Raw genomic sequence first — 27,305 nt, forward strand, 5'->3', positions numbered from 1 at the left:
TGAGCAAAGAACTTGAAAAACTTGCGGAAGGGCTTTGGTGATCAAACTTTGACACGAAAACACGTTTATAAGTGGAGAAAGAATTCGAAGTGGGCCGAGACCACATTAAAGATGAAACGTGCTCTGAAAGAATATCAGCCTCTACCAATAAGGGTCACGTCCAAAAAATCAAATAACTGGTGCTTGAAAATCGTCAATTGGTAATTAGAGATCTCATAGATAGTGTTAGAAAATCATTTACTTCGGCTCAAACCATTTTTTTTTCTATTGATGTGGTACGAAAATGTGGTATTCTCATGTGTGGGTTCTGCTGGTGTGGTGTATTTAAGTGTGACAGTGTTGTACCTTTGTGTCGAGGTGCGTTGACGTGGTGGCTTTAAGGGAGGATTATCTCATTTAGCCAAACTCAAACGCGAGAAGTCTCAACTGTTGCCAAAATCGAACAAATGCATCATGTGATACTATATTTGTTCTCGACTCATATCGCTCCCTGGCCATTCAGCAAACTCAAAATGCAAATGCGGGGATGCCATTTTCACACGATTGAGGAGATAAAAACGGAATCGAAAAAGGTTTTGAAGGCTATATTGGAAACGTTTATACCGATTGTTTCGAGCGCTGGAAAGAGCCTTGGACGGATATTACTTTGAAGAGGATGAAATTTCTTTGGAAGTACAAGTAAACATTTTATAAAACAAATTCACCTAAATTTTTGATCATAGTAGTAAAAATGATTGAGCTGACGAGCTTAATAAATATAGCTCTCTAATGGACAATTTATCTATTAAACTTTAACCTTTCACATTTTCCTATATGAGCAATGTTGATAAGAAACTACGTAGCTAATTTCAAGTGAATCCAGAGGCTAATGCAGTAAAAACTTTATTTTTTGAGGCATCTCCATCGCCTCGTTTATTGTTTGTAATAAATATGTAATATAATAATATATGTATAATATAATATATATTTAACAATTTTAGCAAATTATAATTAAAGTTTCGGATATTAGCTGGTGTAAAAGCTCTAAATCAAGAGACTTCTAAAGTAGTATTCAGCCAAAAAAAAAACGATATCTCCTGGAAAGAGAGAAACGTTACGCATATGCGTCTTTTTTGGAAAACATGTTCCTACAAGATTGCACCGCAATTGCAGTCAGTTTGCTTCAATACCATATCTGGTGTTCGGTTCGTCTGCGTTGGGTGGAAATATTTGTTTATAATATTGAAAATATATATCTTTTTATCACGGAGTGGTCTCAAACTCACAGCCAAGCCAACAACACATTTCGCTATTGGAAATGTGTGCGAATTACTTAAGGTATTAACTTTGCATTTTTTAAACGCCCTTTACATGAGTCGGTAAGCCAGTAAGTCAGTAAACATTGAAATTGCATTGCAGCATTTTAAGTTTACTCATGCAACAGCCACTCGTCTTAACCCAATTCCTAACTCTAGCAAGGGCAATATTTCATTTGTACAAACACACTCACACATGAGCACCTTCATCATATCTGATGGATCATAAATAGAAATAAAAGTGTGGGTGATGAAAGGGTTTGATGAACTGTGGACGAGTGGTGTTAGCGCATCCTTTATATTCGTTAATATTTTAGTGTCGAGCAATACATCCCTGAATATATAAACACAAATAAAAGCCCTGCACAACACATGGCGTACACACAAAGTGGAAAGAAATGTAGAATCATACAAAGTTGATGATAGTGAAGGCAATGTGAAGGCGATGGACGACGCACATAAAGCCGACATTCTTGCACGCACATTTGCAATAGCACACATACATGCGCATCTATGAATATGTATATGTATGTATGCCTATAATAAATAATATGCTCTATCTAACTATGCTGGCGGTTTTGTATAGGAGAAAGGTATATTTTTAGAGATATAAAAAATTGAATGGAAATTAATTAAGCCGCAAAGAGTTTGAAAGAAAAATATGAATTTTAACAGATTTTAAGTATTTTCATATTTAAAAAATTGTAAGCCACTTTTTCCGAAAGCTCGCTTAATATTGCTGTCCAACCAGTCAATCGGACGACGTTGAATTGAATTATATAACTTAGGTGAGCAATTTATAAACCACTTTTTGTGTGATTTGGTAACAGAAATGGTTTCCAAAAAATCCTTGGCAAAGTTTGCAGACCCGTTTAGTGACTTATACGGACGTGGGGAACCAAAAAATTGGAATACATTTGTCCGAAGCCCTCACTAATCAGTAGTTAATATGGCCTCCGACTTCAGTTAATAAGAAGGTATAAGCAAAAAAGGAGAGTTTCTCTTCCGAGGCTGTTTTGTTCTTTTCTTTGCGGACGTTTTTTACGTGGCGGGTCCCAAACTCAGCGCACAACCCTGGGTTCGCCTTCTCACTTAAGTTCGCCTTCAAACGGATGTTCTTTGACTACCCAGAGGATAGTTGCCCTAAGACCACAAGTCGTAAGCTCAAGTGAATGGCAATCAAAGAACTTTCCTTACTTGCGTGAACTTCCACACATGACTCCAGCCGTCGTATTCGACACAACACTCACCGGGGAAAACAGACGAAGAGAAAGACCTCCACTCCGTTGGAAAGACCAGGTGGAGAAGGAACTGGCTTCGCTTGGAATATCCAATTGTCGCCACATTGCGTAAAGTAAAAACGACTGGCGCGCTGTTGTTAACTCGGCGTAAGTGGTGTCTGCGCCAGTAAAGAAGAAGAAGATAAACCAATAAAAAAATTAACATGTAAGCGACAGCAGATCATAAATCTTCTGGGTGTTAGGAAATCTTGATAGTCTCATCGCCCCCTGCCGTGTGCCTTGTCTTAGCGACATAGCGGGAAACTACAAAGCTGCTGGAACTAGGCGCAAGAAATGGCAACCTTGTGCCGATTTCATAGGTTTGAAACCAAGTTGGATCTCCGTTGTACTTTTGCGTTCTAGTGGTAGAAGTCTGAACTTGGTGTGAGCTTAGCAGGCGCTCGCCAATAAATAATACCTGTCCGACGCCGTTCCTTCTACTCAATGCAGAACGGAGGAGGTCCACCGAACTACTTTATCTTCCCACAATCGTAGCAGTTCTTACTGGTCGTTGCTCAATAGCCGTTCCTTCGGTTAAGCTGAAAATTTTGTGGTACGCTAACTAACAAAGATATATGGAGGAAGATGAGGCGGAAATATTCACGCACGTTCTTCTCCATTGCTCAACTTCTGTAAGAGTTAGAATGAAACAGCGCGGCAGTCATATTATCAACGAACCTGGTGAAATAACCCGAATTGTTTTAATCCGCCTCAACAAATTTGTGACAGACGCAAACGGTTTGTCGGTTTTTGAACGACTTTTCGATTAATACTTAGAAGTACTTTGGTGTCACAATGGAACGGCGCTCTCAGCTGTCCGATAGGTATCCATTTTTGGATCGACCTTCGAACCTAATCTAACCTCATCGTTCCAAATACCGCACATATGCACGTCTCTTTAAGTCGCTGCTATGCCTGAAATATCGCTCAACACTGATACGTGCGAAGTTCTCAGTGAGATCCTTCGCAACGATCTTTAAATGTTGATTCGATTTGAGTATTTTTAAAAGTACCAACGTCGTACCACAAAAAAGCACCCTTTATTATTTGTCATATATGGCATGTTCGTACATACCTTAGCTCAGTTATTTGTATTATTTGCGTGTTTGCTTTTGCTACCATTAATTGTAAGCGCATCACTCCTCTTTCGTATGTGTGAGTGCATGTGTTGCCAAGAAATTTATCGTCTAGCTTGACATTTTGAGTGACTTCCTGATTGATGTCATTTGTCTTGCGAATGTGAATGCGTAATTGAATGGCATCGATCATGGCTCACAGCCACCATCATACATGCCTTCACACAATTGAGGGGGGAGTAGTAAAGTGCGAAAGCAACGAAACCACAACATTTGTGGAAGGTAAGCCACAAAGGCGATGCATTTCAATAGTTTGCCTTTACTTAGTCATTTCAAGAGCACCTACACGCTGTTTGTTTATAGTAAAATAAAAATGGAGCTAACGGAACTCTAAGAGCTTTAGCATAAATGTAAGTAGTACCAATAGTTCGAAGACAAACAGATACTGAACGATGCATTTCACAGAAAAAATATTTCGTTTTGATGATTTTTACCAAAAATAATATTCACCAGTTGAGGCATTTTCGGAGCGATATTCGTCATATTAAATTAATTGCTTTTGCTTAATGGAAAGAGCAAGCACATTCTCTACGATAATACAATTGAAATTCAGCCATGAATTATGTTCGTTCATCTTTTGCAACTTTGCAAAATCCGCACTGCAGCAAGTCAGCGCCGCTCACTCAACACAAGCTGTTCGTCGTTTTACACTTCTGGTTATTTATCGGATATTTGATGGGTGCCAAAACAATTTACAACATCTTGTCTCTATGCCCATGACATTATCGCTCAAATAATTTTTCTCCCGTCTGCAGCAGTTCATTATGCTCACCGACGCTATTGCCACGTCTTGACCATTAATAATAATTTTTGTGAGTACACCCATTGCCTGGTACTTCAGCAGTCGCTGATTTTCTGTCAGCCAAACAATACAGAGATGCAACAAATATTTGCAGCAAAAAGTACATAAATATATTGCATAGCAAAGTGCTGCAAAAAAATGTTTATCGCTTTATCTAGACTTTCGTCTAGCCATAGAGCTAAGCGCTCGGTCAGCCAGCTACTCATTCACACAGCCGACATTGCCAAAATACAGCAAAGCACAAATATTAATATACATGGTATATATATCTATGTATATACATACATATATACATGTCTACGACTAGGCTTGACTTTGCCGGTGCCCGGACGCTGTTGATGGGTTCGATAAACTTGATAAGCATGAATAATGTATGTCTAAGTAAAAGGATATCATGGCGCTCAGGATAATAAAGGATAACATGAAGGCTGTTTATACATATTATATTCTATACATCAACATCAAGTTGTATTACGATGTTTATTTTGCGGTTGTGGGTGTTTCGGCGTTTGTTTTGGAGGATTTTCGCTCATATTTTATCTGCACCAAATGTCAGCTTAATGCGCGGAGTGCATTAAACCGAATACCTAAGTCAGTTGCATGAAGTTCGGAAATTGGTAAGTACATGAATTTTCGGTTTTATGTGCCGTGGGACCGGAATATTTACATTTTAAACTAAAAAATCTCAAAGGTTTCTTAAATTACAAGTATATGAGTTACAAAGCTTCAATGGGGAGAGATCATCATTAGAAATGTCCTTTGAGCTTAAATTTCTACTGATAAACTACCTAATAACAAGGATTATTCCTAAAAATCTTCTCTAGCATAGCATCCTGTGGACTTCATCGATGATTTTTGCCCGCAGAACTACTTCAAAGTCATTAAAAGCAAACAGAAATAATGAGTCTTTAAAAAAATAACACCATCTGAACCTAATCGAACTGAAATTTTAAGTTTCAAGTCTTTCGGTACGAGTCTAGCATTGACAGCTGTCAAACCGACACTAATTGACATATGGACAACAAACTTCACATGAACATAAAAAAGTTTTACCAAACTGAGAAAAAATTCGATTCAATTTACGGGCCCAGTTGAGTAAATGGGTCAGTTCGGATCACATTCGAACAAAAAGAATGTTTGGACTTCTGGAGCACATGAAATTTATGCTAAAAGAGTAATTATAAACGTTTATACAGGAAACTTTCATTGAAACCAAACTTAGACGCTAAGGTATATAAAAAAGCTGGTCACTTTACACCTCTAACAGAATGATGGGACCGAAATGAGACTAACGTCTCTGATAACTCATTGACTCTACACAGCATTTGTAAGGCCGATTATGACATACCGTATATTGGTATGATAACCAATAATGCGAATGGCTTACGCGGTAAGGCGTATGGAAAACATAAAAAAAAACAATTAGTATAAGCTTCAGAGAAGCTCTTAGAACAACGCCAAGGCAAGCACTAAACATTATTATACTTTTACTACCAATAAACTTGCTCTGTGAACAGCTGGAAACGAAGTCAGCTATTAGACTCAGATAATCCTCCTTATTAGTCGTCGGCAATAAGGGCATTTTATGATAGGAAGTTCCCGATTTTATCCTAAATCGCGGATTTTCGAAATCATATAGAATTGATGTTAAATTCGGTCCCCAATATTGCCTTGTCTTGCAGAGAAAAGTGACAAAGGTGTGATGTGGAGAGGGACACAGGGATAATCGGATGAGTCGAAACCAAATAATCGAGTAGGAGGTGGTGTCTTTTCAGCAAACTTTGATAACTACAGTGTCTTCCAAACGGAGATCGCAGCAATTAAAGAAAGTATCTTTATACTAATAAAGAGTGTGCTCACAGATAGCCCAGCGGCTTTGAAATGACTAAAGTCTCTCAGGGTATCAGCAATGATATCGAAATAATGCATTGATCTCTTAGTGGAACTAACATTCTATTTCACAATAAATCCGTAATGTGTTCTAGGACATAGTGATATTCCTGGTAACTGTGCAGGAAATCAACTAGCCATAACAGGATTTAGACTCCGAAAAAGAAAGAATTGATATAATTCAATATTTTCAAGTAACCAAACTTCGAGTAACCAGACATGAAGACATTTAATCGCCAAACATGTTAAAAATATAGCTGAGTCTCGCTGAAGTCAATCCCCATCATTGACTATTGTTGAAGGTGTCAGAAGGTAGAAGAAGAGAACAGTATAAAACATCTTCTATGCAATCGTCAAGCTTGGTATAGGAAAAGAATTTCAACTATTAGTCGAGGGTTTCTTTGCAATTTGTCGGAAGTTGCACAGGCAAAACTTTCATCAGAAGCACGAGGTGCATTTTAGAAAGGATTTTATTGCCAGTGGATTCACAATGGGCCGCCTAAAGGCTTAGGTATGTGGTCAGACAAACACTCTACCTACCTACCTAATTAAATAGTTTTTGTTTTAACAGAACCTTAAATTACAGTTCTACTTAGTTACCATTAGGCATTTCAATTTGAGCGTCAAGGTCCTGTAATTGTTATTTGTGGACGGCTCTCGAAAATTAATTGCTTTTCGCTTGAGTGCATTTTTATGAAAACATTTTAGAAATTTTCAAAAGTAAAAAAATGCCGTTGTATCAGCAAGAATATGTTGCATGAGCAATATGAGAAAGGCCTTAATGGATTTTATTAAGTGCAATATCCAGATTTCGTTTGCATCACAGTACGTGGGTGTGCCACAACGGCAAGCGCATTGATTATTGGCCGGCATGGGCGATATCCACTTTAACTTGGCAGGTATATAAATAAATAAATAAATTGTGGTGCTGAATTCGTATACCACTGTGTCTGACTCAGCGCTGCTAGCAAATCGGGGCACACCGGTGTTGCAGTGGGGCCATCCGGCGGAAGTGACGGTGCTCACCATTGCCGTACCGACTCCACATAAATGGTCTCTATATATACATATAACGTATATAAATTTCATATTTGGGTGTGTGTGTGTGTGTGTGTGCACCGGAGGAGCAACTATCGAGAAAATTGAAACCCATGCAACGACCGAACACCAAGCAGACATAAGTCACTGAGGCCACATATTCGCAACAACAAAAACTACATTTTCCAGTCAAGGCTAAACGTGTGTGGCAACAAATGTAAACTAGAAATTTGGAAAATAAAATGCAACAGCCAACGGAAATAATGCTTACGTGGTGCTAATGCCCTGCACTGTTTGTTTGTCAGTTTGCATTTACGAGGCTATTTATGCATTGGTCGTTAGTGAGCTGCATGCTAGCCCCGCAGGAATAAAGACAATTTTCAACTGCTGAAAAAACATCTCACTGCAAACTGGAAAGTCTACTTAGTGATAGTTTCATAAATTTAATTTAATTTTCTTAATCTACAAGCAGATCTATTATGAGTAATAGGAGTGAGTTTCAAATGCAAATAGCCACCTAGGCTTGGCAAACACTAAACCGCTCGTAAGTGAGCCAAAACGAGGATCAACTTGAACGTATTTACAGCTCTTTAATTCTTTATTTTTATACCCTGAAGAGGGTGTATGAAGTTTGCCATGAAGTTTGTAACATCCAGGGGGTAATGGCTGAGACCAAGCAACAAAATATGTGAATTAAATAAAAAATAGCATGTGTACAGTTTCTGAGATATCGCTCTGGAATTTTACACAACTATTTTTCTCCAAAAGAGACTACTCATTTGTTAAAATCTCCGATATCGAACCACTAAATCATACAGCTGCCATACAAATTGAACGATCAAAATCATGTTCTTGTATGGACATCTTTTTTATTTGACGAGATATTTCCAGAAAATTTTGTACAGATAAGTTTCTCAGACAACGCGACTATATCTAAAGAAATTGCCATGACCCGATAACTATATCATACAGCTGCCATACAAACTGGTCGTTCAAAATCAAGTTCTATACAAACTGATTATTTAAAACCAAGTTATTGTATGGACAGCTTTTTTATTTGACGAGATATTTTTACAAAATTTGGCGCAGATTATTTTCTAAGGCAACCCTACTATATGTACAGAAATTTTCTTGATCGCGTCACTATATCATATAGCTGCCATACAAACTAAACGATCAAAATCAAGTTCTTGTATGAAAAAGTTTTGTATTTGAAGAGATATTATCACAAAATTTGGTACAGATCAGTTCCTAAGACAAGGCTATAATATCTGAAGAAATTGTCTACATCGAACAACTATATCATATAGCTGCTATACAAACTGATTATTTAAAACCAAGTTATTGTATGGGCAGCTTTTTTATTTGACGAAGTATTTACCAGAAATTTTAAAGCGATAATTTTCTAAGTCAACGCTATAATATTTATGTGAAGAAATTTTTCAGATCGAATCACTATATCACATAGCTGCCATACAAACTGAACGATCAAACTCAAGCTCTTATATGGAAAGCTTTTTTATTTGACAAGATATTTTCATAAAATTTGGTACAAGTCATTTTCTAAGACAATGCTACTATATTTGAAGAAATTTTCTAGATCGAACTACTATATCATGTAGCTGTCACACAAATTGATTGATCCAAATCAAGTTCTTGTATGGAAACTTCTTTATTAGTGAATGTTCTAACTTTGGTTAAACTTCTCATTCTGTTTCTTACAGAAAAAATCTCAAAACACCTATGTTAGTTTTTCCCCCTCCGACCACTTTTGCATTTATTTATACTCTTAATTGAGGCGATTTTAATATCTTCTGCGTCATCACCGAATGTGTTGACGAAAGCAGAAAGAGAAAACTATTCAAATTAGCAATGGCTTAAGCAGAAATAATACGTTAACATACATACATATGTACATATGTAGTACCTCAATGCATTCGTGCATATGTGACACTCTCAATCTGTGGGGATCAATTCCCAATACTCAAATTCAATTTGGTTTTACTACTTTCGCATTTGTTTTCACAGCTTTGTGCATAAAAATTAATATCTTTTGTGGCAAAAGTGCTGCAGTGGCAACCCTAATAAATGACCCGAAAACGGCATCCCAAACCAACAACAAGAAAAATTGCCAACACGATACCCTTCGAGTAGCGCAGATCTAAGGCAAAGAGAGCGAGAAGCAGCAGCAGCAGCAGGAGCGTTGCTCACAACTGCAGGATGCAGCGTGCACCGGATTTGCACCCCATTAGAAGCGTAATTAGCATCGTAAATAAGGCGAGCACACAAAGCGAAGCGCACTTGACTTTTAATAAAATTAAATTCTATGACCAAGCAAAAGCGAAGAAGCCTTAGAGCGCTGCGAGCCAAGCATGAGGGGAGGTGATACAAATGAGCCAAACATCAAAGGCGTAAGTGAAGAGAAACCACACCGCCGCGCGGACGGGAAAGCAAGCTGAGCAGCTTGATTTGTGGCAAATACTGTACGCTGCATGCGGTGCTTTCAATATAGCAAATTGACAACAACAACAGCAGCTGCTACTGCAACAACAACAGCAAGTGTGGTAACTTTCCTCAAATATGCAGAGAGTGCAGCACCCATTATTGCACTGCAGCAAAAAAAAATTATTATTATGCCACATAAGCAGCAACAAAGCCAGCGTTTGCTGATACTTTTCGAGTTTGCAACAACGAGCAAGGCAAACAGCAAAACTTCACAGCGGCCACGTGTTGTTGCTGCCTCTGGGACTTTGCGAAATAGAACGAGCAGCGACGAGCATTGCGGCTGTGCAGGGCACTGGCGTGCAGTGTGCTGCTGCAGCACATTCACCAAATTGCCACACATTGTGCATACGAGTTTCCCCTCCTCCTGCTTCTCCTCCTACTGTGCTTCGTGCCGTGAAGCTGGTATTTCAAAATATTTTGTTGCAGATTTGTTTTCAGCCATTTTCGAAAATAATTGAAAAGCAGCGTATTGTTGTTGTGACCGTCGTTGCTGAACTCCTACAAAAATTGAAACAGTTGTTATTTGGCGCGTCATGGCTGTTGGCTTTGCTCACAGATTCTTCGATATAAATCCATTAACAGGAAATGGCAGAGACACTTAAATTTAATTAAAATGTTCCAAACTGCCACTTGCAGTATTTTGCACACTTGCCACATACATACATACCTCTTGTCACTTGCCTCTTGTCTCTTGCCACTCACATACCTCTTGCCGTTTGCCGCTTGCCGCTTGCCACTTGCCACTTGCCACAAAAACATTACAATCTATGGTTGAACTAGAATTGCAGCAACAATGCCATTGACAGCTAACAATGTCTGCCAGTTGCAACTCTAACTGTCAATGCTTGTATATCACTTTTTGCCATAAACGACATACTTGCACACGTTGCAACTGGCAAACTGACCCTAATAAATAATGTACGAAATAACAGCATTAACACCAAGTGCTGCTCTACATAACCTACATATAATCACATATGGTGCATGCAACACACAAGTAGCCTCTACAGCTCAATAGCGATCAACGAGCGAGAATTCGCCGTTAACCAGCCAGTAGCGCACAGGCGGCAATGGAAATTATGTGATTCGCATTTGCTTGGAACTAAGGAAATTTCTCGGGAATATTACAACTCTACGTTTACTCTTTCGCAACATTTGCAAATATCAAAAGAGAAAACGATTTAAAAAACTGATATTACTTAGAAGCACTTATATAAGATTTCTTTGCCATTTTCATTTGTGTTTCCTCATAGCTTTGATAGGAACTTGAAATGAAATTCTAACGCTTGTCAAAGTTAAGCACCAAGAACTCGTCGGAATAGTTATTGTTTTATTCCAAGTAAGTGCTGGGTTTTTGGAAAGTAATAGGACTGAGTCGATTTAAAAAAATTCATTCAACCAATCGTTACAATTCTTTAAAATCTTTCAAAATAGGCTCCTTCTACATCGATGCAGCGCTGGCAGCGCAATTGACGGTTTGTACAGGACAAACAAATTCATGGTGGACGATGCCTTTGATGTCAAAAAAGACAATGAACATCGCTTTCACTTTGAATTTGCTCATTCTTTCCCTTTTCTGGGCGAGAAGACACCCCACATTCTAAAAATGCCTAGTGCCACCGAAACACACCGCTTTTCAACATCTGGGTAAGCCTGCTTGACCATATCAAACATCTCTGTCGCAGATTTAGCCAGTTGCATACAGAATTTAAGCGCGTACCTCTGCTTTAACGAGTGCTGGATTTTCGGCGTGCACCTTTTAAAGAAACACGTCGCGCGAAAATGTTTGTCCTGACTCTCCAGGCGCTCGGAGACAACTGACCAGCTCGTTCGTTAGCAAGTAACGCTCTCTACCGAATCCAGTCGGTGAGCTCACGCTCCGAAGTACAGTCGCGGCGGAAGAAAATCAGTCCTATTACTTTCTGGACAAACAATGTATGCTTTGTGGAGTTGCCAAATAATTTACTCACTACTCTGCAAATTCTTATGCTTCTGAATTTCAAAAAATGTGGTCAAAGAGACCTCTGTATGGCTCTCAAAAAATATGTTCAGCAAATTTTTACAGGAAACTGATATTTTAGTGTTCCGAAATAACTCGTCACAAAAGCTGTCTTCGATTCGTCATTTATCTGCTCTCTTGCTCTAATACGGCTGTGTAACTGACGTTAAGCAATACCAAAATCTCCGTCAGGATCGGGAAGGACCTATCCGCGCCGCTCGATACCATACGAGGTTTCAGACAAGGCGCCTCCCTTTCATGTGACTTCTACTCTTGAAGAAAATAATTCGAGCTGCAGAACTAAATTGAGAAGTTACCATCTTCTATAAGAGGATAGAGCTGCTGGCGTACGCCGATGATATTGATATTATTGGCTTCAACAACCGCGACGTTAGTTCTGCTTTCTCCAGAATGAATAGGAAAGCGGAGCAAATGGGTCTGGTAGTGAACGAGGGCAAGACGAAATATCTCTTGTCATCAAGCAAACAGTCGTCGCACTCGCAACTTGGCTCTCACGTCTCTGTTGACAGTCATAACTTTGAAGTCGTAGATAATTTCGTCTATCTTGGGACTAGTATAAACACCACCAACAATGTCAGCCTGGAAAGACAACGCAGAATAACTCTTTCCAACCGGTGCTATTTCGAACTGAGTAGGCAACTGAGAAGTAAAGTCTTATCTCGACGAACAAACACCAAATTCTTTAAGTCACTCATTATTTCTATCCTGCTATATGGTGCAGAGGCATGGACGATGACAACAGCTGATGAGTCGACTTTCCGAGTTTTCGAGTCAAAGGCTCTGCGAAAGATTATGGTCCTCGGCGAATTGGCCACGACGAATATCGCATTCGATGGAACGATGAGCTGTATGAGATAAACGACGACATTGACATAGTCCAGCGAATTAAAAGACACGTATGAACGAAAACAATCCAGCTTTGAAAGTATTCCACTCCATTGGAAAGACATGATGGAGAAGGACTTGGCTTCGCTTTCAACCTCCAATTGGCGCCACATTGCGAAAAGAAGCAACTAGACAATAATTTTTCATTATAACAATGCTGGCCGGTTAAAAACTATTTGGAAAATAGCAGTCCAAAACTGGTCCGAACAGGGTATTAAAAATTTACTTTTTGGAGCAAGTTTACGCTGTAAGGACTGTCAGATTGTTTGAATCGAATCGAAGGCAGTTAGAAGTAAATAATTAGAGTAATTTTCCGTTAGAAAATGGAATATTCAACTAAAAAATTTTGTTAGAATATTTTCTTGAAATAACACATTATGTTGAACGTGCTCTACAGCTCTATACAGTTACATGCCGGCTATGAGCTTGTTTGTAGCAGTATATGCCGCTATGCACCACAAACATTGCGTTTACATTTCAAGTATTACAAAACGTCCAACATTGCCTCTACCTCGCTGTGTCCGACTTGCCGCACTCTCCTTTGCAACACCGTTTATCCACTTCACACCAGGTTTTTCTCTCATCACTTCTGATTTGCGCTCGGATGCTTTTGCCAAGCAAAGCTTTTGCAGATTGAATTTACAACAATTTAACATGCAACAATCTTTCAAAATATCCACACTCATCCAAGCGTATATGTGTGCGGGGTATTCGGTGTGGCAGTCGATACCACAAATCCTTGACTCCTACAGCTGTCTGTGCAGCGATGCATTTGGTGCGCAGATGCTCAGCTGGTTTTCAGCTACACAAAGCTCGACTTCCCGGTATAATCAGCCGACTAAGGCTTCGTTCGCACAGGCAGGTGTTAACAAAAATACATGAAAAAACACAAAAACAAAACAGTGTTGGCAACTCAGCAGAAACTCGACAACAATTTTGCTGTTTCAACAATAAAAAAGCAGCACATGGCTGAGGTTGCAGCAGTTGCAATTTGTTTTCCAATTTTCGTAATGCGGTGCGAAGCAGGATCATGCAGCTGCGGGCTTAGTTGGTGGCAACATAAATCGTTTGTAACTGTTAACCAAGGAAGGTGTGATAGAGGAAGCTCAAATACGCATGTCCATGCATGTAACATTTCAAGGTTTGTTTAAAGCAATGAACCATAAAGGAATACCTCAGGTTTCTTGGAAGACAAGCGTAACAGGGCATATAGACCAAAAGGCTCATATTTCTAAGTAAAAGGGAGCTTAGTAACATTGTAGGGAGACTTTAGCTGGCTGATTAGGAGCATACTCGATGGCGTCCAACTTAGGCGACATTGGTCAGCTTGGATGGAAAAGAATCAGGAAGTTTGCCAAATCCAAGGAGTCGCTGGATAAAGCTTAATTTGGTTAACAATGGCCTAAGTGCCCCTTTTAAACCAACTAACATACCACAGAATTTAACTGACGCATAAACTGATATGCTGCAAAAAAAGCAGCTATGAAGGGTATTAAAGCTTCGTTGCTGCTAAAGTTGTCGTGTGTTTTTTTTTTTTTTAATTTTCAAAATGGAAACTAATAATGAAATTAGTTATGAAAAATATTACAGATAGTATTGGAAGTTGATTAATTAAAATTGAATGCAGTTTCGGTGCAAAGCAAAGGCAGTGAAGCATTTTCTAATTAAGTTCTAGTATTCGAAATAAAAAAAATCTGCATTTGGACGCATGGAAGTCAAAAATTCCAAAATTAAACAAGGCTAATAAGGCTAAGGAATCGTTGCTTTAAACCGGGGTCTTTTAATTACAACTAGCGGATTTTCAAATGACGGGTGATCCAAGTAAAGGTACTTTTTTCAATAGCCTTTTTCTGACAGATCACGGGCGAGTCGTGTCAAGCTGTCATTATGGAAAGACTTACAACAACGTTTACAAATCATTTGTTGTGACCCTGCATTCATTATAATTAATAATAATTATTGGATAATATTCGAACGAATAGCCGCGTCCAGCAAGCAGTGAAGAAAATAGAATGAAGACCGTTAAGCGTCGATTCGACGCCGTTCATAGCAACTCAGACTAACGTATGGAACGACTTGGCACATTTTCCGTGGAGATATTAAATTGACAACGTAAAAAATACAGCTTGAATAGAACTGAAGCCGATCGACCTTCCCAAGCGACACTTCTTTACTCTATGGGATCTTGAAAAATTCCAAGAAGATCCGACGTTTTCGAGCCAATTTTTGTTCAGCGATGAGCCCCATTCCTGGCTCAATGGGTATGCAAAGCAAAATTGCCGCATTTGGTAGAAAGAGCAATCTGAAGAGATTCAAGAGCTGCCATTTCATCCAGCAAAACCAACGAGTTGGTGTGGTTTGTGGGGCGGTGGAATCATCGGTTCACATTTCTTCAAAACTGATGCTGATGAGTACGTAACGGTCATGGCCAACCGTCATTGCGCAATGATAACCGACTAATTGATGACTAAAATTGAAGCTCGATGATCTCGGCGATCTCTCGATTGGTTTCAACAAGACGGCGCCACTTCTCACACATCGCATCAATCAATGGATTTATTGAGAGAAACCTTTGGTGGGCAGACAATTTCACTTTTTGGGTCAGCGATTGGCCACAAAGATCGTGTGATATCACACCGTTAGACTTATTCCTGTGGGGATATGAAAAATATAAAGTCTATGCGGTCTATCCTACTTCGATTCAGGGCTTATAGGAAAACATTCAGCGTGTCATTCGCCTGTTACCAGTCAAAATGCTCGAACGAAGCATCGCAAATTGAACTCAACGAATGGACCATCTGAGACGAAGCCGCGGCTAACATTTGAAAAAGGTAATCTTCAAAAGTAAAGTCCTCTCTCGACGAACAAAAGCAAAACTCTATAAGTCGCTCATAATTCCCGTCCTGCTATATGGTGCAGAAGCTTGGACGATGACAGCAACCGATGAGTCGACGTTACGAGTTTTCGAGAGCCACGGCGAATATCGCATTCGATGGAACGATGAGCTGTACGAGATATACGACGACATTGACATAGTTCAGCGAATTAAAAGACGGCGGCTGCGCTAGCTAGGTCATGTTGTCCGAATGGACGAAAACACTCCAGCTCTGCAAGTATTCGACGCAGTACCCGCCGGGGTAAGCAGAGGAAGAGGAAGACCTCCACTCCGTTGGAAGGACCAAGTGTAGAAGGACCGGGCTTCGCTTGGAATATCCAATTGGCGCCGCGTAGCGAAAAGAAGAAACGACTGGCGGTTGTTAACTGGGCTATAATCGCGTAAGCGGTGTCTACGCCAATTAAGAAGAAGAAGAAGAAGAATCTTCAAAATAAAAGTGCTTAAGAATATTCTTTCGAATGATAATAAACATTCTCCATAATATTTGGAGTTTCTATGTGTTTTCTTTAAAAAAGTAAGGAACCTCGAAATGGATAATATAATGTCGTCAACGTTAAGTCCAGCACCGTTCCTTTAAGAATATTGTATGAAATGTCCCTGCACTTTTTATTCTTTATCTAGACATTCAGCGAGCAAGAAGACATCTCAGCAGACTTTAAACAAGCTCACTCTGCCTACAAATAGTGGAATAGTCCAGACAAAATTACGTTTTCCGCATAGAAAGAAGCAGTTCAGCTCCACACAAAAATCACTAAACAAGCCAATTCGCACGCTATTCAGACATTCAATGTATAAAATAATCTTAGGCGTAAAGTAAACGCTTCAGGAAATCCAAAACTTAAGCTGAAAATGCTTTCTCTTCGGGGTGAAGTGGACACAGCCAGCCCAGCCGCAAGACAGCCACGAATGAATCAGAGCTAAGTTTATAAAGCAAACTCGCAAGAGCTTACGTAGCGCGATGTAAAATGAAAAGAATGGTATTAAATGCCGAAATGATTTCGTGTAAAAGCGCAGTAAGTCAAACAGCTTTCCAGATTAAATTGGGTGCAACTGTGGCGCATATTCTAAAGATTTCTCCGGTGACGTGCAAGCAAACGGAGCTATTGTATGCCAACACCGCTGCTGATTTCTCTTTCACATCTTGTCGGCTGCCGCGAGTGCCACGAAACATATTGTAAGACGCCTGTAGACTACAGCTGGTTTGATGTAGAATGTTGTGCTTTCTTCCTAAACAAGCAAACAGAAGTGTTCAAAACGAAAGCGCAAAAAACAGACAAAGCAACCCGAAACGAAAGCATGCAAGGAAAAAAACGTAAATGAAATACTTGTAAGACATTTTCATTAAGAAATTCGAAAGAAAGAATTGTGCGAGCAAGCAACAACGATATACCGCAATCGCAGCACTTGCTTGCCGTTCTCAAAGTGAGCCGAGCGTACAATGCTGCAACAAAGCCATTGTGACAGCTCAAATGGGGCACTTGACGTGTATTTTTACACACTGTACTGCACCGCAGTACGTGACAGCCACCCGTTACTGCTGTTGCATGCAACGCGTATTATCTTAGCATATTTACACGCTGTGTATTTGTAAAAAATGAATTTCTTACAGCCCAAAAGTATGCAACACGTTTTACATGCGGCTACAAAGAGTGCAACTGTTCTCACTTGCTGAAGACGATGATGGAAATGAGTGGTGAGAAGAACAAGCAAAAGAAAAGAACTTTCGACACAACGCAACAACAATGCCCAAAGTAAGCAGTTGCAGCTGCTACAATACAAAAACACGGCCCAAAGAGCTGGTGGTCGTTGTGTTGCGCAGCGAGCACGAATTTAATTTTGTACATGGCAACGACGATGGCGCCCCGCGTGTCCAGCGCGTCGTCTCCGCTACTTCTACCGGGTAGGAGCAGATGATGCAGGGTGCGGCGCAAAAGCGCATTGGGGCGTAACAGCAAAGTAAAGAACATTGCAATGGGCAACGCACAGCATACAAAGAAAGCCTACGGGAAATGCCTGCGTACCGCATAACCACCCCGCGGCACTTCGGCGAACTTTACGTGAGTATGACCTTACAGCAAAGCACTGGCTGAGCAGCGCAGAGCTATGGTCCGCGCTGGGAATATGAGCACGCAGCAGCAAGGCGTTCAAATGAAATTAAACGCGAGGTGAGGGCATAAGTACAGTTGTGTGGAAAATGTGTGTATATATCGACGCGTAATTCTTCACAATTATTCGTGCCTTTGCACTCGAGCGCGCCACTTTGAATGTTGATTTTTTGCGCACACTTTCCGCTCCATTTTCTTGCCGTCAACATTTGCAACACTTTGCAAAAAAATATGTGTGTGTGTGTGTGTGTGTGTGTGTGTAATGAATTAGCGGCGCTACTGGGTTTCATTTCCGTTACACATATTTTGTTTTAATTTCATAGAATTTTTTTATTTCATTTTTATTTCGCTTCTTTCACAAGCGCACACGAAATTTAATTTAAATAAAAGCCGACGACGACGACGACGACGACGTCTTTATTTGAGCAGAGAGCGAAGAAATTTTAATTTTCTTAAAAGCGAAAAATGTTAATTACATTTGTCTTGCTGAGAGCAGCAAGCACGTTGCAGGTTGCCTCCACAAAGTAGTTGGCTGTTGTCATCTAACCGAAAAAGCAAACACGAAGAACTTTGCAGCAGGGATACAAGCTAGCACCATGCCAGCATTTGCGCGTGGTCAGCGGTACGGGGGTTTCGCCAGCTGATGAACTGCAAGCAGCGGTTTGATGTTGGTGTTTGCCCCTCCACCGAATCTGCCGGTGAATAAAACCATATACAAGAAATTTTGTTAGGCAATATGAAATAGTGCGGACGGGTTTCGAACGTACCGGAAAGGCAAGCACACGACGTGCGGCTGTTGGTGTGGCAAATTATAATTAGAATTAATTTGGCTGAGAACACGTGCCACTAAAGTAGAGCGTAATGCGAAACAGCACGAAATAAGGCTATCTTAACAGCATTCGATGAGTTTCTTTTCACCGACCATTCTTTTTATTTTTTATATAAAAATCGCAAAATATAGATGCCATTGCCTAGTGACTTTGGAGCGGGTTCATCTTGTACAGTCCACTCGGATGACTGTCGATTGAACTGCGGAGTGAAACTTTGGAGCCATGTTTCATTTCCATGTCACATGTCGAAGAAAAAATGGTGTTTATTACGCTTGAACATCTCCAAACAGTATGCCAAAACATCAACTCATCGTTGCTTGTGGTCAAAGGTGAGCTGGCGCGGTATCCACTTACCATACTCATACTCAAATTTTCGTGAATGATATGAAGTATATGTTCAGTTGATATCTCTAGAGTGTCTGCTATCTGGAAAATCTTCGATTTGCAGTCATTCAAAATGATTTGGTGGACTTTTTTGATATTTTCGTGGGCGTGCACTGCGTTCACCGCCTTCGGTGCTCAATTCACAAACTTGGCGTACCAATTCTCGATGGTTGATTTTCCTGGGGCAGTGTCCGAAAACTCGTCACCAAGCCAAGTTTTTGCTTCAACTGTATTTTTTTTCTCTTCAAAAAGCAATATTTTATCAAGACGCGAAATTCCCTCTTACTCATTTTTCACAATAACAAAAGTTGCTTCACTCAAAATGATTTAATTCGCAAACTAAGGATCCGAAACGCGTATTTCCAAAGTTAGACTAACTGAAAATCATATGGATTTAATGCTAGTGGCCTCCTTGAGTCAGTCCTCAATTCCAATATTTTCGATTGACCTGTTATGTATTGTATGTGTGTCATATGCATGACGCCGGAGGATCTCACGGTTGAAATAAAAGAGCGTTAAGTGGGGTCTTACTGTATATAGCAGAACGACGAACTCAATAAAATTGTTTTCAAACGCAAAAGTTTGTTGCTCAAATTTTTTTTCTCGGAAATCGCAGCGAACAATGAATATGCCGTCTTTACTTCCGTCTGTATACGGTAATCAGTACATAACATTAGCAAAGTTATAAAAGTTAACTTAAGCGTACTGCGGCCACAACTTCAATGTTCACCTGTAATTACCGCAAAACAAAAACAACAAACGCTATGAATTAAATACGACTGAGATTTGTTCCTTCCGTACCTCCATCCCTCCCTTTCTAAGCACACAATATACTTTTTAAGCTCATGACACAAAATGTCGTCGTGGTTAGTTGAGTTACGTAAATGTGCTCGTAGTTAAACCGTTACTTCAATAATCATGTTAACTAAGTATCTGGGGCGTCTGTGAGTCAAGTGCTGTTGAGCTGCGCAACACCGATGTCGCGGTGCGAGAGTAGAGAACATTTATTGGGAGCGGTGTTCATTAGTGTTAACTGTAATGGTATTTTTCGACCCTCTGGGAAGCCTTACATCGTTGCTGCAACGCTGGCTTGCCAGCTTCATACGAACTCCTGTGACTGGAGTTCGAAATCTCAAGAAAAGTTTCAACTTGAAGATACTTGTAAAATTTTACTACTTACTGCGGATGTGAGCTCTACATTTAGCGCGAGCTGGCAGTCAAGTTAGTTGCATATATGTAGCCTAGCTTCACCTAGAAGTTCTACTGTTATGAACCATGCAGTTATTGTAGAGCTGCTGGAACCGAACTCTTCGTCTATGATTGTTACTTCACAAGCAGAGTATATGCATCTACTTAGTAAGCAAATAAACTTGTGTCAATGACACCCTGTACCTTATACTTAAGTCTATATTTATGTGAGGTAGTGTGGGCATAAACGAATCACATTAAAACTTTTTTTAAACCGCTTTTAGTTTATTTTATATGTTTATACCCTGAACAGAGTAACAGCCAGAATGAAAAGTTGGAGACCCTATAAAATAACAGGTCTATTGAATAGTACCCGGACTGACACATAGATGGCTTACTAGAATGATATTTATACGATTTTTGGTTAGCCCTAACCTTTAAAAGGTGCATGTATGAATTTGAGAGCTGTCGGATTACTAGTTTGTGATTTATATCATTTTGAGTGAAGCAACTTTTTTTATTGTGAAAAATGAATAAAAAGGAATTTCGTTTGTTGAGAGATATTGCTTTCTGAAGGCGAAAAATATGGTTGAAGCGAAAACGGTTTTCCAGACATTGCCCCCAGAAAATCAACCATCGAGAATTGGTATGCCAAGTTTAGACTTTGGGAAATGAGCACCGAAGGCGGTAAACGCAGTGGACGTGGACGCCCGACGACAACACCAAAAAGTCCACAAAATAATTCTGGATGACCGTAAAGTGAAGTTGTTCGAGATAGCAGGCTATCTAAAGATATCAGCTGAATGTGTACATGATATCATTCACGAACATTTGGATATGAGAAAGCTCTGTGCAAAGTGGGTGCCGCGCGAACTCACTTTTGACAAAAAACAACGAACAGTTGATGATTCGGAACAGTGCTTGGAGATATTCAAGCGTAATTAACCCAAGTTTTTGCATCCATATGTGACAAGGGATGAAGCTTGGCTCCGTCATTTTACTGCGAAGCCCAACGACAGTCATCCAAGTGGACTGCACACGTTGATTGGGCTCCAAAGCGTGGAAAGCGGCACTGTCGGCTGGCAAGGTTATGACGTTTGTATTTTGGGATGAGGGAATTATTTTTATTGACTTCCTTGAAAATGGAAGAATCATCAACAGCGACTATTGCAAAGCGTTATTGGAATGTTTGAAAGACGAAATTGCCAAAAGCCAGCCGCATTAGAAGAAAAACAAAGTGCTATTTTACCAAGGCAATGCAACGTGTCTCAAGTCAGTGAAAACGATGGCAAAAATCCATGAACTGGATTTCGAATTGGTTCCGCATCCATCATATTCTCTACATCTGACCCCCGGCGACTATTTCCTGTGCTCAGATCTCAAAAGAATGCTCGCTGGGAACCAAATTCCGTCGAATGAAGTGTTGATCGCCGCAACTAAAGCCTATTTAGAAGCAAATGACAAATCGTACTACAAAAATGGTATCGAAAAGTTGTAGGGTCGGTATAATCAGTGTATCACTCATGAAAAGGACTAAATGTGTTGAATAAAAAAAACCGAATTTTACTAAAATATTATATTATGGTTGGTCGGGGACTTTATTAGTGATTAGCGTGACGAACTAAGTCCAGTTAGCGGTATCGACCTCAATTTTAGTACACTTTTTTTACTCCCAAAAAAGCTGCACATTTGTCGGAACCGATATCGATCGGATCACTTTAGCATATAGCTGCCATACAAATTGACCAACTAAAATTAAGTTCTTGTAAGAATATTTTGTATTTGTGAAGGGTATTATAGCTTCGGTGCAAAAATAATAAGCCAACATTAGTTTGAAATGTTTTTTGCCAGGAAAACACTGCGTGTTCTGGTCGCTTACTTCTGCTTCCTCGCGCCGTACCGTTCTTCCCCCAAGGGTGTGCTTACGCTCTGCATTCAGTCATTTAATTTTCACACTCCCGCCAGTACCCGCGAGCGGAGTATTAATGCGATTTTAAACGTAAACTCGTGTATGTGAGCAGCTGCATAAGTGCAACACCCACGGTGCTGTAGCTCTAGCCTATTTAATGTGAGTGCTTTTTAATTACAGAAAGAAAGTTCAGAGTGGTTTCCATGCTGAAATACTTTAAATTATAAAAAACAAACGTGAGGTGAAGTTCCAAAAGCCAAATACATACTTATGCACTTTCTGTGCGTTTTAATGCATTCGCATTTGCCTGAAACGGTTCGAAAACTTGTACGAGTGTAATGGGCATTAAATTTGTGTTTTTTTTTTTTTTTCATTTTATTTTTTATGCAAAATTTTGTTTAAATGTTTATAAAAATATTTTCAACTCCTCTTTTTCGAAATTCGTTATAAAAAGTCTAGTAAAAATGGGCTAGCAAATAGAAGAAGAAATTTAAATTATGTCCAAGCTATGCGCTTACGCGCGAATTTCGGTCGCGAAGCTGATTCCGAAGTGACAATGCTCGGCGATCGCTGGGTTAACAAGCGCGGCGAATCGATGCCGTGACGTGCAGCTGGCAAGTCTTTCCAAACGTCCAAATTCAAATTCGTAAACGAGTTGGTCACTTTAGGCAGCTCAGAGGACATAGGTCTGCGTCGTCCGAAATGTGTGCCGGACGTAGGTGCACTGGGTGTGCCACTAGGCATTAGCTGTGCAATGCTTACGTTATCATCAGCCACCGAGGCCTGATCTCCGGCATCTCCAGCGTATGCTGTACCAGGGAATGGTGTGGCAGTGTCACTACTATTAGCTACAGGCAGGGCACTGCGCGGCGATTGCTGCTCTTCGGCTATTAATTGCTTTAGCTTTTCATTGGAATTCTCAAGCGCTGTAAGATGTGTGGAGCGCACTTCATAAGCATCGGTTTGACGTTGAAGATTCTCATTAATACGCGTAGCAAATGTACAACGCTCTTCTGTTAGCAGTTGCTTTAGTTCGTGGTAACGCTCGAGATGTTGTTGTTGCCATGAGGACTCGAGCCGCTGCATATTGTACTTGGCCTCTGATTCGTACATTGCCTCAACTTGTGAGAGATTAAATGTTTCAGCCTCAAGATGTCCTCTGTATTTGTTCAATAACCGGTTTACGATATCGGTACATGTAGTGTAGGCACTCAAGCGGTCCAGTATACTTATGCAGAGCTTAATTTGGTTGCAGAACGACTCGGACCGTTTGCGTATGAAAATCTTGATTTTTTTCAAATTGTAAGCTTGCGATACATCTGCGGACTCCATGATCAGCGAACAACTCTCCTCTAATAATTCCAGTTCCTTATCCACGTCACTCAGGCATGTACGTAAATGCTTTTCCGCCTCTTTCAAACCGTCTGCCTCGGCCTGTCGCAGCTTCAGCTCATCCATATGCTTCTCCTGCAGTTCACGTATTTCTTTTATCTCCTTTTCGCGTATTAGTTGACGTTCTCGTTGCACCTGCTCCGTACGGCTGATCTCCTCCTGCAGTCGTAAGTTACGTTCCACTGACTGTGCGTCTTCCCGTTCACGTTCATATTGCTCTTCGATTTTCTTGTCCAACCAATTAAGCTTGGCCAGCGTCTCATTGCTAGATTTCGATTCGAACAAGACATTGTCATCGTCGACACCATGTCGCCAACGTCCATATAATTTAGCCTCTAAATCCAATTTCCGCTTGATATTCTCACGTTCCTTAGCATTCTGTTCAATCTTCTCCAGCTGTTCGGTGGTGGCAGCAATTTTGCGCGAACGCGGCCTGCTCCGCTCAAGTATTTCTCTTTCGTACATAATCTTCTCTTTATCGAAGAGCTCACGCAGCCGTTCACGGCGCTCAAACTGCTGCATCTCCTTTTCACGCTTTTCGCGACGCTGCTTCAGCTGCTCTTCCGCATTTTTGTAGTACTCTGGTTTGGTCCAGTTCTCGAAACGTGTTGTCACCTTGCCCCAATGGTCATAGTAACGATTAACGGCAGCTGTGCGCTCAATACGATCGTGCTCAATTTCTCGTCGGCGTGCAAAGAGCGCCTGGATTTGATGGGAGCGTACGGACATTTAGCACGCAGTTGAATACCCACTCGAACGTCAGTGTATTGCAAAATGGAGTCTGAAAGATAGTGATAGAAAATTGAAATGCCTTTAATAGATTATATGTAACCAAATAGTTGCGTATAAATATTTATTATTTAAAATGAAATTATTGATCTGTCAACTGGCAATGATTTTTAAGAACTGTTTGTTTTTTCTGATGACGTTGGGAAAGAAATCAAAATAATTTTACGCACCCAAAAAGTAAATATTTTTGTTAGAGGACTGCGGAAGTTCTGAACTACTATTTTCGGTTAATAGTTTGGTCCCCCCTACAGGGGTTTACAAACATACATAGGTACGTATCTCAAAAAGTACTTCAAGCAGTTATACACTGATCACTTTCACCTTACTTTCACTAGTTTTATTATACTCTGAATGGAGTATATTAAGTTTGTCAGTAAGTTTGTAACATCCTGAAGAAAACGTCAAGATCCCATAAAATATTCAGATATACATACATATGTAAATGATCAGCGTGATGGGCTGACTGGATTTCGCCATGTTCAACTCCCTGTATATATATATATGTATATTCGAGCTAGTCACTCGATTTTGAGATACCGATCTGAAATTCTGTAGACGTTTATCTCTCTCTCTCTCTTTGCTCATTTGCCGAATCGGCCAATAGCGGACCACTATAGCATAAAGCTGTCATACAAACAGAAGATCAAATTCAAATTATTGTAAAGATATCGAACAAAGAATTTTTCTCAAATTTGATCAAATTTCGTGTGCGAATATTGGAAAAGGCTTACGGTAATTGAGTGTTATCAAAAACATAAGCCCACGCGTAATACAAGACCGTAAAAGACGGTAGAGAGATCGTTGAAGACATGCATCGTTCTGGATGACTTTCGACCTCTTCAACTGATGAAAATATTAAAAAGTGAAGGATAAAGAGCTTGAAAATCGTCTGGCCAGTGTTAGAGAGATGGCCAGGGAGCTCAACATTTCTAGCGAGGCCATTCAAATAATTTTGGTGAATATTTTGGGTATGAAACGCGTGCTTGTTCGACTCGTCCCGATAAAGCTGAATTTTTTTCAAAAAGAGTACCGTAAACAGGTCTCTTTGTACATATTTGATGGCGCGAATGCCGATTCAATATTTATGGAGAGCATTATAACTGCTGATGAGGTAATGGTTTATGAGTTTGACATGGAAACAAGCCAACAACCATCGGAATGATGGGGAAAAACCAAAATAACCACGCCAAAGCCGCTCAAAATCCAAGGTGATGCCGATGATGATTGTTTTATTCGGTATTTGTGGTTTAGAGCATCATGAATTTGTTTCGAAGGGACAGACGGTCAACAACGATTTCCGGCCGTAAAATGGCCGGAATCGTAGAAGAACTATCGATAGCATCGCTAGTTCTAAATTCGTCTAAATTGCAAAATTTCAATTAATAAAGCTACATAATGATATAGAGTAGTCTAGTAATACCAAATGTCAAGTCTAATTTTGGTTAACATCCCAGAAAATCACAGCAACGAAATCTCGAATACATTGAAGGAATTATCGCAGAAACTAAGTAAGGATTGAACGATGAAACGTACACAAGAGTTTCGGTTAGAAGTGCTGCTTTTGTCTTAAGAAACTCATAGAAACTTTGTCAGAAATCTCTAAATAAAACCCAAAATTATTTTATAAAAATTAAGTGTACAAAACAAGTCTCCTAATTTAAATTATCGAAGAGTCATTACATTTCAAGAGGAAAACCTACCGATATTATTGATAATATTTTTTTAAACTATCAAACCTAACGAATGGTGTGACTATCGATAATTTTGCAGCTCTACTAGAAACATGAACCAGAAAGTGGTTAAAGTGTGCGAATAGCTCTGGCAAGTACTCGCTCACATGTGCATGTATAGTATATTTGCACCGCCGCGAGTGCCAATAACACGATAATGCTAATGACGTTAACTGCTAGTTAACTGATGGCGCCCAAAAGCGGCGAGTGTTGCTTGATTTGTGGCAACAATGCGCCCTTCACAGGCTGCCAACTCACACTGACGCTATTAAGCACAAACAGTTATAGCCAACAGGAAGCGAACATCATCATCTCAGTGCTTTTACACTTAATACTTGCGTGCTGCTTTGTTTTCTTTTGTTTTTTTTTGTTTTTTTGGTAATTAATTTCAGAGGCTTTATTATGCTTTCAGCTCTTCGAGTAGCACTCCACCATTTGCCGTTGGAAGAATAACTATGTGATTGTGTAAAAGTGGCAACACCACGGCGATCTAACGCAGAAGCAAGCTTACAACACACACAACCACCTAGGCGGCTTCTGCCTGTGCGCGTGTCAATGGAGGTGGAGTCCCAACCCAGCGCACTGCCGAAGGCACACAAGCGTACATGTGTACTTGGTCGTACTTAGCGGGGTCGATTGGGAATTGTGTTTTCACGCCTCGGTCTCGAATGTTGTGCTAATGATTTTGTGCGCTGAGATTATTTACTCACATTTGACATGGGTTTGTGCCTTAGCAGCTTCACAGCTTCACGGGTATGTGAGTGCCAATCGGCGCAGCGCGTGACATACTAGTGTGTATGTACATATATATATGTACATATATATATATACCATGGCGCCCTGGCGTGCTTCTGCCTTCCAGTCAATTCATACATCCCTAGCGAGTCCTTATTCCCACTCATTCTCAGTGTTCGAAATGTTGCACAATTTTTCGAAGTTCTCACACACCCATTCGCCTATTTATTGGGTAATTTTCTTTGAAGGCTTTAATAACAATTTAAATGGATTTTATGTGCGTGCTAATTAAGGAAAATCACTTAATTGGATTGGATGAATGTGCAAGCTGGTAGTTGTAACAATTTGTTTGCAGATAGTAAAATACTTATTATACATTTTGTTGTTCGAAAATGAGGATGTTAGAAAATCATTAGATTAAATGAATTTAATTGACCAGCAGGGAAGATAGTACTATAATCGTTAATCGAGCAAAAAGTTTGTTGAGGAAACCGTA

At 40.0% G+C, this 27,305-nt stretch overlaps 1 protein-coding gene across 3 annotated transcripts in view; it reads right to left on the reverse strand.

Annotated features, from left to right (window-relative positions):
• Positions 1 to 22,568: 22,568 nt before the first annotated feature.
• Positions 22,569 to 27,305, reverse strand: part of LOC120766465 (trichoplein keratin filament-binding protein) — a 123,027-nt gene continuing 118,290 nt past the window's right edge. For all 3 annotated transcript variants that reach the window (XM_040092003.1, XM_040092000.1, XM_040092002.1), the window contains one exon: positions 22,569 to 24,336. In XM_040092003.1, coding sequence (XP_039947937.1) covers positions 22,659 to 24,284 — 1,626 coding nt within the window. In that variant the 5' untranslated portion in view covers positions 24,285 to 24,336 and the 3' untranslated portion in view covers positions 22,569 to 22,658. The remainder of the gene's footprint in view (positions 24,337 to 27,305) is intronic.

This window comes from Bactrocera tryoni, chromosome 1, assembly GCF_016617805.1.
Source record: "Bactrocera tryoni isolate S06 chromosome 1, CSIRO_BtryS06_freeze2, whole genome shotgun sequence".
Taxonomy (NCBI): domain Eukaryota; kingdom Metazoa; phylum Arthropoda; class Insecta; order Diptera; family Tephritidae; genus Bactrocera; species Bactrocera tryoni.